Genomic DNA, 13,296 nt, shown 5'->3' with positions numbered 1-13,296 from the left:
TTTGGTCTATCTTTGGACGCTCGTTCAACTGTTATGCAGGATACGACTTGCTTTGTTCTAATTGATGCTCTCGTTTCTACGATGTATTTCCCATGATATATGTAAGCAGTAGCCATATGGATCACAACAGCAGTAGCTTGAATGACTTGAAGACAGTCTCGTATGTGTGTTTGACGATGAGCTCTTATAGTACATGTATCTAGGTATGTGGGCTCTATATCTGACGTACCCTCCTATTGAATGTGATAAACTCTAAGTTTAGCTTTATAGTGCAGGTACGTCCCAGGGGTACCATGGCCGCTTTTGGAATCGGTGCACAGTTGAGAGATGTCTTAATCCACTATCGCTCTCCAGGGCTCTCTCTCATCTACGTTCTTTCCGTGTTCACACTGCTCTTCTCTCTTATCACCTCTGAGCCCTGTACCCTAGACAGACCCAGGTGTTTGCACCGATCTTCCGATATCTTGCAAATTCTGCGTTAAATCAAGATTGCCATCTCTTCCACTCTCTTCGGCTTCAGCTAAATATTCAACAACGCACTATGGCGCGTTTAGACCAGCTGCTTTCCGAATTGCTTTTTCTCGTTGCAGAGGACTTGCCGAACGAGAAAGATATCAACTCTCTTACGCAAACCAACCGCAGTTTATACCGCCGCCTTCAGGTTTTCTTATGCCAACGCAATATTAAGTATCATCAAACCTCAGCTTTACTTTGGGCCGCGAGGAATGGCTATACTAATCTGGCGGCAATACTACTCAATGCCGGTGGAAATATAGCTGGATTTGAGACTACAGCAGAGACAATTGGTCTCTCAAAAGACCCCCAAAACCCTTTGCTATTTGCCGCTCAGGGAAGACATATACTCACCCTCAAAACTATGCTTTCGGAAACACGACCTGGCCAGGCCTGTTCACCAGCTCAGCGACGTACAGCCCTTCACTGGGCTATCCACTCTCGTGATCACGAGCTTGTCGAGCTGATGATCGATTATAAGGCCCCCTTAGACCCAGCTGGATATGGGCCGTTCTCCGCCTTAGGTGCTGCTGTTGCCTCGGGTTACGACTCTATAATCCCCCGTCTTCTCAAGGAGGGGGCGCAACCAGGCTATTGGGAAAACCCGTGCCCAATCGCGAACGCCATCTATACCAATCAGCGACAAGTCGTCGAGCTTCTACTGAAGCACGGCATCCGGCTTGTTTCTGACGGGGCCCTGTGCGATATAGTCCGCCGAAATGACAAGGACCTCTATGAACTTTTGGTCAAATATAATGCCTTAGAGGTAGATGTTTTCGGCTCTCAGGCATTGTTCATGGCGATCATCCACGGGAATTATGAGATGGTCGAATCGCTAATTGACAAGGGAGCGAACCCGCATCTATCATGGCAAATGATATATCCTGGGTTAGACTCGTCATTTTACGGAACCATAGGGTTTGCCTTATTCTTTGACCACTTCGAAATTGCGAAACTTCTGCTAGCAAAGGGTGTACTTCCAGCTAGAGCAGACTTTGTTCTGGCGGCGGAGAGGGATAAATTTTCTCTGTCGGAATTCTCCTATGAAGATCTGCCGCAGAAGAACGACGTGGTCAATTACGTACGGTGGCAGATATCCGAGAGATACAAGAAGGGTCTTGGGATCAATGTGATGGAAGCTGTTCCGATAATAGAACAGACATATGACGACAGTCTCTAATTACACTCTTCTCTCAGTCCTTATGCAGTCCAATGTGCATCTGGTCACCCTCGTCTCTGCAGTGGGTTTCGAATAGATTTAGCGCTTGGAGGCACGGACAGCATGTGACCCATCTTTTCAACCTTGGCCTTGATATACTTGTCGAGGTCTGCGCCGCGCGCCGCGCCGGCGCCAATCATAGTAGCAGCCGCCTCGCGCGTGCTATGCAGCGCATTCGATTTGGAGTGGTCATGGTCGTGATCGCATTTCCAGCTCCGTGGGACCATCTCAACGCGCTCGAGGATGTTGATTCCCGCAGCAGACATGGCTTGCACTTTCGCCGGATTATTCGTCAGGAGACGGATGCCTTTTGCTACAAAAATCCATGAGAGTCTAACATTGTATGTCATAAGACAACTTACCTTGGCTATTGTTCGCAGTGCTGCCGAGAGGCCCAGTCACGCCTAAGTCACCCAGGATGGCCGCAGCAACCTCGTAGCTGCGCTCGTCAGCACCATGACCGAGCATCAAATTTGCCGAAAGCGTGTCGTGCCCCATGTCTTGGAGGTTGTACGCGCGCAGCTTGGCCGCAAGACCGATGCCACGGCCCTCCTGGCGTAGGTAGATGACCGCGCCGCGACCGGGTATGGTCTGTGAGACACCTGGAGCGGTTGAGATAGTAATTGGCTGAGCTATTTGCCTCATGGCTTCGTCGAGCTGTTCGCCGCAATCACAGCGCATGCTGCCAATTGTTTCGCCAGTGTAGCATTCGGAGTGAATGCGCACGAGTGGAGGAGGAATGGCAGCGGCGATCGTGCTGGAGACGTCTGACTGTGGGGCAGAGGGCGTACGCACATTCTCCGTGAGGCGGCCGGTGTATGCACCACGGATAAGCCGTTCCATAGCGGTCTCTTCTTCCCACGCCGAGTCTAAAGAGGCACTGCGGATGGCGGGAGCGATCATCGGCCCATCGGAGAACTGAGCAGAGTCAATCACTATGGCCAAGTGCTCCTTTGCATCGCGGTTGTTGTGGTAAAGATGCAGGAAGGCCGGGCCATGGGGTGTGGGGATACGGGCACGCGCGACACACTTGACGTGGACTTCGGGTTGTGTAGTAGGGTCAAGTTGAGAGGAGGGATCTATGGCCGCAGCAGATTTGGGAGGGCTGATGCTGGTATAGGCTCGCCTATCATTCTTGACATTGCTCCCTAGCAACGAGCGTCTGTCAAGATGTCAGTAGGTGCCAATCCACGGGTTATCAGTGAGCTCACGGAATAGCCTCGCGAGTGGTGGACACACAGCAAAGGCTTAGCTTAGGCGCTGAGCATCTGGCTTTGGTAATGGTGCGGGCTGTCAAGGTAGGTGCTTTTAGGCAGCGTTGTGCGAGCATGGCGAGTATATTGACTTGAGAGTGCAGGGCTCCAGTTGTTCTATGCACTAACTGACTCATTGGGGATCTGACTTATTATAATATGTGACATTGTTTGAACAAAATGGCTATACTAGGCATATGGAATTGCAATTTCTGGTCACTTGCAGATGAATCCTTTAGCAATGAAATTATTTCCGCCCATAAAATACCACACTACTTTGGAACCCTATAGAAACGATGCTGCGTCGAATCCAGTCTAGGGTGATATGCAGGTCAGATATACAAGTCAGATTTGCAAAGCGGGGCTGCGAGTAACGTGATAGAGATCGTTTGAAGTACTTTATATCAGCGAGATCCATGGATAACCCGGAAACCCCAATTAGGGTTAGCGTTAAACTCGCAAGCCGCATTTTGCGGGGCCCCGAGGCTGACCTCGGGAGCAACCTTGGAACATTGGAAGTTTATTTTTGGGGATCCCACGTGATACACCATAGCCCTAGGCACCTAGGTAGTCAGTGGGCATTACGACCGGATTTCTCGACTAATAAAGGGCCGGATCTCAAATTTGAAAGCTGGGAGTTCTTAAAGGGTGGCATAGTAACTCTTCCCTGTATTAAGAGTAATGATGATGTGGTTTTGTCTCGCTTCCTTATCTCTTGAGATTAGCTCCATATCTATGTTGATCTCTACCTCATAAATCTATCCCACTACTCCATCCTCACTAGTTTTTAAGCCATGTACCGGATTCCGTCGGCTTATAGGCAGGTCAGGTTTACGGTACAAGTAGGTCAGCTTACAGGGCCAGCCTGCAATGCAACACGTGAAGATTGTGTGAAGTACCCTGCGTGAGCGAGATCAACAGTCTTGGCACGAATCTTACGCCCGGCATTACAACAATATAGATTCTATGTGTGATAAATGATGGGAATTGACTACAGTTATCAAGGAAATAGAAACCGCTTTAATGTATTAGCTGACAAGAAATGTCTTTACTACTTGTCTTACATGCGAAGTTTAGCCCTGGCTAGATAAATTAACAGTAAAGTATTTGCATAATCAAGGATACTATTACTGTTACATCTTTATGCGCCATTGTATGCAGTCTGAAGTGTGGGGTTGAAACGGGGGGGCCTGAAACACATATTGTAGGGACTTCGCCGAGGGGCCTTGGTGGACTTGCGCTAGTAAGCGCTTTTGCCTTGAACAAATTGAATTGATAAATCGTTGTGGATCTAGTCTGGCCTAAAACTCTAAATATCTCTGCACTATTAGGAGCACTGCCCTAATCGTTCGGCTGAAGAGAAGATCTCCACTACTTGTTATACTCTCCACGCCTTTGTCTACTTGGAAGCAAGATGCGGACTTTAACAATTGTTCTCCAGCTTTCTAGACAGTTGACCATATGCAGGCCGGTGGCACGAATTGCAACGCTGAGCACAGTAGCAATCCCTCGAACCCGCACTCTTACGGTTCGTCGCGGCTCAGCCGCAATCACTCGCAATCACAACACTGCTGCATCGCGTCAAGATGTAATAGATAAGGCGTGAGCACATTCACCCCTACTTACATTTAATAAACTAATGACCTTTGCTGCAGTCTGACGCGGCTGCATGAAGATGACGAGCTTCTCGTCTGTAATCAGTGCGGTACACAGCACGATGCGAAGGCAGCTGACGGACTGAATGAATGCCACATTTGCAACGTGAGCTACATACGAGATACAGGCCTAGCACATCCTAATGCATGTACTAGGATCCTCGGGAGTCTGTCCCCGCAACGGGCCAGGCATGGACGACGCTCGGTCAGGCTCAAACAAGCGGCAAGTTCAAAAACATCATTCGCCAGCAATACCCAAATGAACCGCACATCTATACTATCCAGACCCAGTCGATCCTTGGCATTGGCCAGCGATGCTTCTTGATTAGGACACCAAAGGGCAACATTCTCTGGGACTGTCTTGCCTATATCGATGACGCCACAGTGAAGGAGGTAAGCTAACCTTTTCTTGTGAATATGTGCTTTGTCAATAACTTCGAATAGATCAACGCGCTGGGTGGTGTGGATGCCATCTCCATCTCGCACCCCCACTTCTGGACGACTCACCTTACCTGGTCCCGAGCCTTCAATAATGCACCTGTCTTCCTCTCTGCTGAGGAGGCAGAGCTCGTGTCTCGGCCGGACGTGCACGGAGTGAGGCGGTTCGTTAGGGAGAAGGAGTTTGAGCTTCTACCTGGCTCGGGTGCCATGCGCATCAAGACTGGTGGCCACTTTCCGGGCAGCTCTGTCTTACATTACAAAAAGAGCATGTTCGTGTCTGATAGCTTGCATGTGACGCGCGTAAGTGTCTTTTTCTTCGGTCCTACTCAACTTGACATCTGACTCCTTAAATGCAGTCGGCCCTCTGGGATATCAACCGCAAGCCTGGAACGGCATATTACGCCTTCCTATGGTCGCATGTCAATACAGTTAGTACTAGAAAATCACTAAAAAAAAAGGGTGTCGTTGACCACTTTCATAGATTCCTCTTACTCCTAATGCCATTGCTGGTATCATATCCGCTATCAAGCCTTACGACTTCGACGTCGCGCATGGTATGTTCCCCGACCGTGACCTTCGCAATGCGAAACAGCGCGCCTTCGACTCCGCACGTGTGGTCATTAATGCGATGGGGCATGATGCAGAGCAGTATATGAAGGATCTTAGTTAGTACCTAATTAGGCCTCTTTAGTCTCTCGGTAGTCGTTTGCTCCACAGGAGTGAGACACTTTGAAGATATATTTCATAGAGAATGATGTTATATGTGTCGTCCAATTGACGAAAGCTCAAATATATGCCATGATAAGTGCCTATGTAATCGCGATCCTTGCGCAACTTTGCCTTGGTCTAGATCTCCATCCCTTCACGCTGCATAGCCCATTTAACCGCTTCTTCCACATTCTGAAGCTCGATCGTAGGTTTACTAGTAGGCGGAAGGCCGAGTGAAGGGTCGTACACGCCAGTGTGCACTAGGATCGACGACCAGTTTGCGGCGTTGGCACCTGTTAATAAGTAAGACGGCGATAGATCAGGTATTTTTGGCGGTCTTACCAGCTATGTCTGTGTTCAAGTTAGGATAGCACTAAAAAGGGAACGGGATCACTAACCTGACTCGGGATTATCTGGCAGAAGGAAAAGCGATGTGAGTGAAGTACAAGGCGTGTCAGTCATCAGCTAACTCACCGCCGACCATATAGCTGAGAAGGGACTTTAGTATCAGAGATCAAGATGATGCTTGGACGGGAACTTACACGCTCGTCTCGGGCGCTCCAGGTACTTTGGGCCCACCTAGCTCAGTAGCATGGGCTAGCAACAGCTCTTTTGCAAAGTCGTACGTCTCTGGAGTTGGCTTGCCAAATTGTTTGTATGGGTATGTCTCCCCCGTCATCAACTACACATAGTCAGACGTGCGCTATGGTGTCAAAGTTAAGACACCCACTTTGTGCACAGATTGGAATGACTCCTTGAAGACACCTTGCGCGAAGCGATGTTGCGGAAAGTCATTTCGCCAGAGCAGGTCTGGGTTACAGAATACAAGTTCGACCACGGGAGGGTCTCCTTTGACACGGTAAGGCGCCCCAATAACCCCACCTCGCGCACGAAGCACGTCGATCATGACTTGAATGTCAAGACCCCAGTTGCGGGAGTCGCAGAAGACAAAGACGGCGCGGAAGGCCGTATTCGGGAGGTCGAAGGGCTGACAAAGCTGTAAGTTGGACTTCCAGGTAGAGAATCAGAAACCAACCTTAGCAGCCATGAGCTCTTCGGGTGTTATCCGATGGAACGGGAATACACTACATGCTCGGTTATTGGTGTCTGCAGTTTATTACTCGGGTCATCGTACCTCGGATTCGACGCGAGAACGTCGAGAGCACTATAACTCTTCTTAAAGCCGTACCTAGTGCAGGCTTAGTGTGACTGTATTATGTGTATGACTGGACGAACTCACCCTTCCGCCACCTTACGGACTGCCTCGTTGATACCACCCAGGACGAGCACTGGCTCTTCAGCGTACTTGTGTGCAAGCGAGCGGAGTACGGTATGTGACTGGACCATCTGGTTTGGATGCACCTGAAAGACAATTAAATACCCACTTCGGCTACAAGTGCGGGAATGACGCTCACTTGGGTGCCCAACTCTGCGCTCAACCTCGCAACACGGTCTGCTTCGGTCGACCCCCCTCCGTTCGTCATCTAGCGTCAGTCTTAGTAAACGTAAATCAAGAGGACTGTACCACTGCACCATGATGTATGGAATCTTGCTGTCGCGATGCTCAGTATTCGTTCACGTTTCGTATGACTTTTAACTTACATTCCTTGCTTATTGTCACCGTTTAGTATTGCAAGGGCGCGCTTTGCCTCCGGAAGTACGGAGGGTCCGTGGATTAACACGCCATCCTGTTTATGGTCAGTGATATTTGCTGCCACGGCGGAGCGGGCCACGAACGATGTCGAAGGCAAAGGCCAGTGGTGACCTGTGTCGCTGAGCTACAAGCCAGCGTGAGCGCGATAATACATGAATCGGGGTTTCTTACTTACTGTGTATTAGACGAGGACCAATCTTGTGGCTTAGCCTTTTTAGAGGCATTGCAGTCGTGCGAAGGGGCAACATCTGGTATTAGGTAGTGCTTGTTTGTGGGATCTTGCGAGGACAGTGTGGTATCCATCCCGTTATAACGCCGGAGGCAACAAGCATTCTCACAGGGTTCTTACAACATGATACACATACACGTATGTACTTTTGGACACAACGAAACCGCTCCGCCCTAACTCTTTACCACCTTGTAGCCTTTTGTGGGGTACGATGACTCTAGGCGAAGCATAGCCAACTATGTTACTGTTACATCTTTGCCTACCATTATAGGCAGCCTGCAGAGTGAGATTGGCCGGGATTAGCAAGTACGAAGTACCTGTGGACTTTCTTTGTTTTCCCGTGTCGGCTTGGCCGAGATGAGCTACATAATGTATGTAGTGAGATCTTGGCGACACTACATACATTACGGGGCAGGTACATTACATACAGTATTATTTTGATCCATCTATATGGCTGAACCTGCTTATCAGTTCCAAGATGGTAATCCCGGTCCCTGGCTATGTGAGGTCTCAGGGCTCTTCTGACCGCGGTTCGCTCCTTCCAAGGTTCTTGGCAGGGACCCACTCAAACGGGTCTCTCCGCATTGTGGGTTTCGCGAGCCCGTCGGTGCTCCACCTGGGCTGGAGGCTCACGTCCCTATCATGTGCTCACACTTCGCTTCTCGAACCTCGTCACTTTTCACGTTTCTGGCCTTCCCAAGGTTCCCACCTTCCATCTCTCCCATAAGTACGCCAACTTGTAAGCCACCATGGCTGGCGATGATGCTACGCGTTCCCACCCCTCTAAGCTCGACACAAACGATGCACCTATTGTGGTATTACCGAGCGTGGGCGATAGCCATCTGTTGACAGGCAAGAAATTGTCCATTGCATTTGGAGCAATGCTACTGGCCCTGTTATGTACGTTTACTAAACCTGATCTTCGGGCGCGCGACTGAATATTGTAGTAATCGCGCTGGACCAGACTATTTTATCAACTGCTCTACCGCGCATAGCGTCAGACTTCAATGCGGTTAGTTATGTAGGAAAGACACATGTTCGTGGACTTATATACGACGCTCGGTAGTTCTCACAACAAGGCTGGGTCGCCGCCTCGTTCGTCCTCACGCAGACCACTTTCATCCTCTTCTTCGCCCAAGTCCTTCGCCTCTACCCAGCCAAATATGTGCTTCTAGCAGCTGTGGTAATTTTTGAGGTTGGATCAGCCTTGTGTGGTGCCGCCCAGGATGTCAACACACTTATCGGCGGACGTGCGCTCTCTGGTGTCGGTGCCGGCGGCATTCTCACTGGTATCCTCCAAGTGATGGCTCAGGCTACCCGATTAGAGGATCGACCCATGTTGTTCAGCCTTTTCGAATCAGTATTTGCATTGTACGTTGCGGCTTTTGAAACCTGATATATAGACTGCTAATCGTATTTCAGTGCCTCAATCATTGGGTAAGAGAAAATGTTTCTTCGTTCACATCGCAACTGAACTAACGTTATCAGGCCCCTTGTAGGTGGTGCTCTCACGGACCATGTTACCTGGCGGTGGTGTTTCTATATTAACTTACCCATTGTACGTCAGCCACAGTTGCTATTTGCCACTTGCTAATTCCTCCCAGGGCGGCGTGTCTATTGTAGCGATTATATTGCTCCTTGACGCTCCACCACCGCTCGGATCCGAAGGCTATGATCGCTCATTTAAGACCATGTTGTGGCGCACGGCTGCCTTGGACTGGATTGGCGCTATACTCAGTCTGGGTGCCGTCACAAGTCTTGTTCTAGGCCTCCAGTGGGGCGGAAACGAAAAGGCATGGAGAAGTGCAGAAGTTATTGCAGTACGTATTCCGAAGCATACCGCATTTGTGGAAGGACTGCTAATTGACTTGCACTAGTGCCTTGTTCTTGCACCTGTGCTGACAGTTGTGTTCATCTTTTGGGAGCGATATATGGGGGATGGGGCTATGGTTCCGTTGGCAATCTTCAAGAGCCTGTCTATTTACTCAATCTGCTCCTTTGCGATCTTCAACCGCTTCATCTACTTGATCTTCACATACGTGCGTTTCATATACATCTCTTGTGTTACAACCACTGACATCCTCTATAGTATATTCGTGCGTCGGGTTCTAACTTCACCGTCCCCATATATTATCGGCTGACCACAGTACACAGCGATCTACTATCAGGCAGGCCGACACCATTCGGCGACGAAAAGTGGCGTGGACCTACTCCCGCTCATGCTCTCAGTCGTCATCTCGATTGTGGTGTCTGGACAACTCGTCGGTATGTGTCATGTTTTCCGTTGGTGCCGGACAACTAATAGATTTTCTTGACAACAGGTCGCTACGGCCGCTATTGGCAGTTCTTGGTCGGCGGGCCGGTGATTGGCGCCATCGGTTCTGGACTAATGTACACTGTGACCGCGTTGCCCTCAAATGAGGCTGTGATCGGCTACCAGATCCTCGTCGGCGTAAGCACTTTCTCGTATGTCATATAGTCCTTCTGATGCTAGCCATATACCAGATCTGCATCGGCACTACTCTGCAGAACATCCTGTTTGCCATGCAGGCTGAGTTCGATGACACACCAAAGCTGATCAGTCAGGCTACCGGTATGGTGAACTTCTGCCAGGTACGTATCACACGTATAGCTTATTCCTGCTGCTCATAATTGATCTTTATCTTGCAGTTCCTCGGTGGCACGATTGGTCTCGCCATCGCCGAAGCCACTTTCTCGTCCGAACTCGCGCGAAATCTGCGCGAGTACGCGCCAGACGCGCCTTTTGCAGTAATAGAGCAGTCCCCGCTATCGATCTATACCGCGGTTCCAGAGGCACTGGTCCCTAAAGTCGTGCGTGCGTATGTGTGAGTCTGCCCGCGCTCCTCGCCGTGGATTATGATCTAACGCCTGCCTGTAGCAAGTCCCTCTCGGTTGTCTACATCATCGGCGTTCCAGCGAACGTTCTCTCGCTGGCATTCGCACTCTTCATCTCGAATATCAACATCAAGAAGAAGCCGGAAACAGAAACAGAAAGCAATATGCCGCGCGGTGACGTGACAGGAGAGCGGCTAATGACCTCCGACGGGCAACCGCCTATGGCGGAAAAAACTTGACCACTCTAGTCCAGCTAAAAGTAAGGTGTTTCAATGGGCACTGTCCCAAAACAGTGGACCACTGGATGTCCTTGTGATACAACTCTAGAAATTGAAGAGTCGGAAAATAAGGCTCTTATAGCGAGGGCTGCATTTTTGGTAAATCCCGTGTCCGATACATAGGGCTTTTCAACAGTATAGGTGCCTGTCGAAAATCCAAAATCTACACGAATTGTGGAATCAGTGTGTTGCAGCATTGAAGTTCTGGTGTTGTACTCGACCTGAAGATATATGGAATGTTATCGGTTAGCAACGTTGAATTTGGTATTGTGCGGTGAGGAAGAACAATTGAAAGAAAGGAACATGCAAAATACTCATATCCTGTATGAGTTATCCTGTATGAGTTATGGGCATCTTTTCTGTTTTTTCTTGCAGAGAGACGATGAGGTTATTCTCAAATCTCAAAATAGGGATGAAAACATTGAGTAGGGTGGGACTAGAGGATATATATAGTGTTAACTCCGTGAATCCATTTATTCTTTTCTGAAAACATTGCAACACTCGATTCTCTCTTTACCTAATTAAATACGTTCCGTTCAAGCAAACCAAGAGTTAATCAGGGGTTTGGTGACTATGTGGCTATTTCAGACAGAGCCGGCTAGGTGCCTTGGAGTGCTCGGCTTACCCCTATTCCACTCTGAGTACAGCAAAGAGTCTCGTAATCTTACCGCCTTGACGAAAGCTGGCGCAAACTTCAAGTGACTTCAAAGTCCTCTCTGGCTTTACCTTCTTCTACGCCACTAGCCACCATGTTATCATGTCTCGCGCGACCGCGTCTGGGGCGCGTGACCACGTCCATCGTACGGGCACATAGCAAACGTCCCATTTCAACAAAGAACTTGTCTTCAAACTGGAAAATTTACATCGCGACTGCTGGTTTGATCAGCGCACCCGGCATGTGGTGGTTGACCGCTACAAGGGATGAAGTGCCCCGCCTCGAGAGTCCGCCAGCGGAGCACTTGGTCCCTGAGCCGGGCCCCTCCAAAGAGGATGTCACGCATATGATATCGAAAGAGGCATACTCTTTCCATGTTAGGAATATTACGGGCGTCAAGAGATACGATGGCGCTCAATTGGCATCCAATAGCCCCTGCGAGGACCGGTTTATTCATGGCCAACTTTCTTCGCCGTGGAATGAGGATGATCAATGGATTTCCTGGGCTGTTTTCGATGGACATTCAGGTTGGCAGACAGCGGACCTGTTGACCAAGCAACTGCTGCCTTTCGTGCGACGCAGATTGTCCGAAGCTAAACCAGCCTCAAACGACGAACTGGTGCCAAATGAGTCGATCCAGCGAGCTATAATGAAAGGATTCGTGGACCTCGACAACTCCATCATCAAGACTGCACCGGACACATCTAAGAGCAAAGAATCCTTCCAAGACAAGGTTAAGAAACTGGCTCCTGCTTACGCTGGTTCGTGCGCGTTGTTATCTCTGTATGACCCTATCACAAGCACTCTCCACGTTGCGTGTACTGGCGACTCGAGAGCGGTTCTGGGGCAAAAAGGCCCAGACGGCAAGTGGGAAGCCATTCCCTTGTCAGTCGACCAAACTGGTAGTAACAAAGAAGAGATCACCCGCATTTCCAAGGAGCACCCTGGCGAGGAAAACATAGCCAAAGGAGGACGGGTGCTTGGACTCATGGTCTCACGAGCATTTGGTGACAGTCTCTTGAAGTGGTCTCTGGATTTCCAAAAGGAAATGAAGCAGAAATTCAATGGTCCGTCACCGCTGACGCCACGTTACGATGTCCGCACACCCCCATACTTGACTGCCGAGCCGGTTGTGACAAGCACTAAGATCGATCCTAACAAACCATCGTTCTTGATTATGGCAACGGATGGACTATGGGATTACCTCTCCAGTAAACAGGGTGTTGATTTGGTTGGGAACTGGTTGGAACCACAAACTACGGAGAAAAAGAGCAAACCAGAGCCAACAGACCGAGAATTTGACTTTGGCAGATTCTGGACAGATGTGAACTGGAAGTTTGAGGAAGAGAGAACAACAACCCAAGATGATAATGCTGCAGTACATCTGATGCGCAACTCCCTTGGTGGAAATCACCACGAGTTGATAGCAGGCCGGCTTGCCTTTGACCCTCCTTTCTCTCGAAGGATACGGGACGATATCACTGTGCAAGTTGTTTTCTTTAATACCGAAGAGTAAATATCGAGTTCTTGGTTGATGTGAACTTAGAAGTGTAGCTCTAAACTATGTACCTCCGAACCTTTTCGGGCGACGGAGGACAAAAGATAATTACAGATAATTACGCCCGCTGCCACTGATGTGTCACATATTTTCAACTACTTTTATCACAAGAACAGAAGGACAGTGCCAAAAATGCCTTCTATTGCCCACCTGATTACACAGACGCCACAGAGCAATGGAGGCGCTGTTTTGCGCACTCGCTCAGATGCTCCCTCAGAAAGCATGATCTTTTTTTGGGTGACAATATCCATACTTTTCGGCCCTCCCGTATTTCTCG

At 49.4% G+C, this 13,296-nt stretch overlaps 6 protein-coding genes across 6 annotated transcripts; 4 read left to right on the top strand and 2 right to left on the bottom strand.

Annotated features, from left to right (window-relative positions):
* Positions 1 to 541: 541 nt before the first annotated feature.
* On the top strand, positions 542 to 1,693 carry N7519_011241 (ankyrin repeat domain-containing protein; the record flags this gene model as incomplete). The annotated part of the gene is made up of 1 exon (XM_057298014.1): positions 542 to 1,693. One exon carries the CDS (start codon positions 542 to 544, stop codon positions 1,691 to 1,693), a length of 1,152 nt encoding a protein of 383 aa, XP_057145896.1.
* A 44-nt stretch (positions 1,694 to 1,737) lies between these two features.
* Positions 1,738 to 3,062, bottom strand: N7519_011240 (GTP cyclohydrolase II; the record flags this gene model as incomplete). The annotated part of the gene is made up of 3 exons (XM_057298013.1): positions 1,738 to 2,045; positions 2,095 to 2,894; positions 2,944 to 3,062. The coding sequence occupies 3 exons, from the start codon at positions 3,060 to 3,062 to the stop codon at positions 1,738 to 1,740; spliced, it is 1,227 nt and encodes a 408-aa protein (XP_057145895.1).
* A 1,337-nt stretch (positions 3,063 to 4,399) lies between these two features.
* On the top strand, positions 4,400 to 5,751 carry N7519_011239 (uncharacterized protein; the record flags this gene model as incomplete). Its single annotated transcript, XM_057298012.1, has 6 exons — positions 4,400 to 4,587; positions 4,641 to 4,746; positions 4,797 to 5,033; positions 5,085 to 5,381; positions 5,438 to 5,509; positions 5,563 to 5,751. 6 exons carry the CDS (start codon positions 4,400 to 4,402, stop codon positions 5,749 to 5,751), a joined length of 1,089 nt encoding a protein of 362 aa, XP_057145894.1.
* Positions 5,752 to 5,927: 176 nt separating this feature from the next.
* N7519_011238 (uncharacterized protein) lies at positions 5,928 to 7,746 on the bottom strand (the record flags this gene model as incomplete). The annotated part of the gene is made up of 13 exons (XM_057298011.1): positions 5,928 to 6,082; positions 6,132 to 6,140; positions 6,188 to 6,202; positions 6,264 to 6,277; positions 6,332 to 6,471; positions 6,520 to 6,777; positions 6,826 to 6,874; positions 6,925 to 6,978; positions 7,030 to 7,151; positions 7,205 to 7,273; positions 7,323 to 7,341; positions 7,392 to 7,562; positions 7,619 to 7,746. The coding sequence occupies 13 exons, from the start codon at positions 7,744 to 7,746 to the stop codon at positions 5,928 to 5,930; spliced, it is 1,203 nt and encodes a 400-aa protein (XP_057145893.1).
* Positions 7,747 to 8,421: 675 nt separating this feature from the next.
* N7519_011237 (MDR family MFS transporter) lies at positions 8,422 to 10,767 on the top strand (the record flags this gene model as incomplete). The annotated part of the gene is made up of 13 exons (XM_057298010.1): positions 8,422 to 8,572; positions 8,620 to 8,684; positions 8,739 to 9,043; positions 9,095 to 9,109; positions 9,161 to 9,230; positions 9,277 to 9,492; positions 9,550 to 9,711; positions 9,762 to 9,768; positions 9,827 to 9,937; positions 9,994 to 10,124; positions 10,178 to 10,285; positions 10,343 to 10,518; positions 10,572 to 10,767. The coding sequence occupies 13 exons, from the start codon at positions 8,422 to 8,424 to the stop codon at positions 10,765 to 10,767; spliced, it is 1,713 nt and encodes a 570-aa protein (XP_057145892.1).
* A 788-nt stretch (positions 10,768 to 11,555) lies between these two features.
* N7519_011236 (PP2C family serine/threonine-protein phosphatase) lies at positions 11,556 to 12,977 on the top strand (the record flags this gene model as incomplete). The annotated part of the gene is made up of 1 exon (XM_057298009.1): positions 11,556 to 12,977. One exon carries the CDS (start codon positions 11,556 to 11,558, stop codon positions 12,975 to 12,977), a length of 1,422 nt encoding a protein of 473 aa, XP_057145891.1.
* Between the last annotated feature and the right edge of the window lie 319 nt (positions 12,978 to 13,296).

Source organism: Penicillium mononematosum (assembly GCF_028829835.1).
Source record: "Penicillium mononematosum strain IBT 11891 chromosome Unknown utg000005l:1.0-9366267.0:1.0-9372171.0, whole genome shotgun sequence".
NCBI classification, from domain to species: Eukaryota; Fungi; Ascomycota; class Eurotiomycetes; order Eurotiales; family Aspergillaceae; genus Penicillium; species Penicillium mononematosum.
Note: the sequence above shows the minus strand (reverse complement) of the source record. Positions and strands in the feature narration are given on the sequence as shown.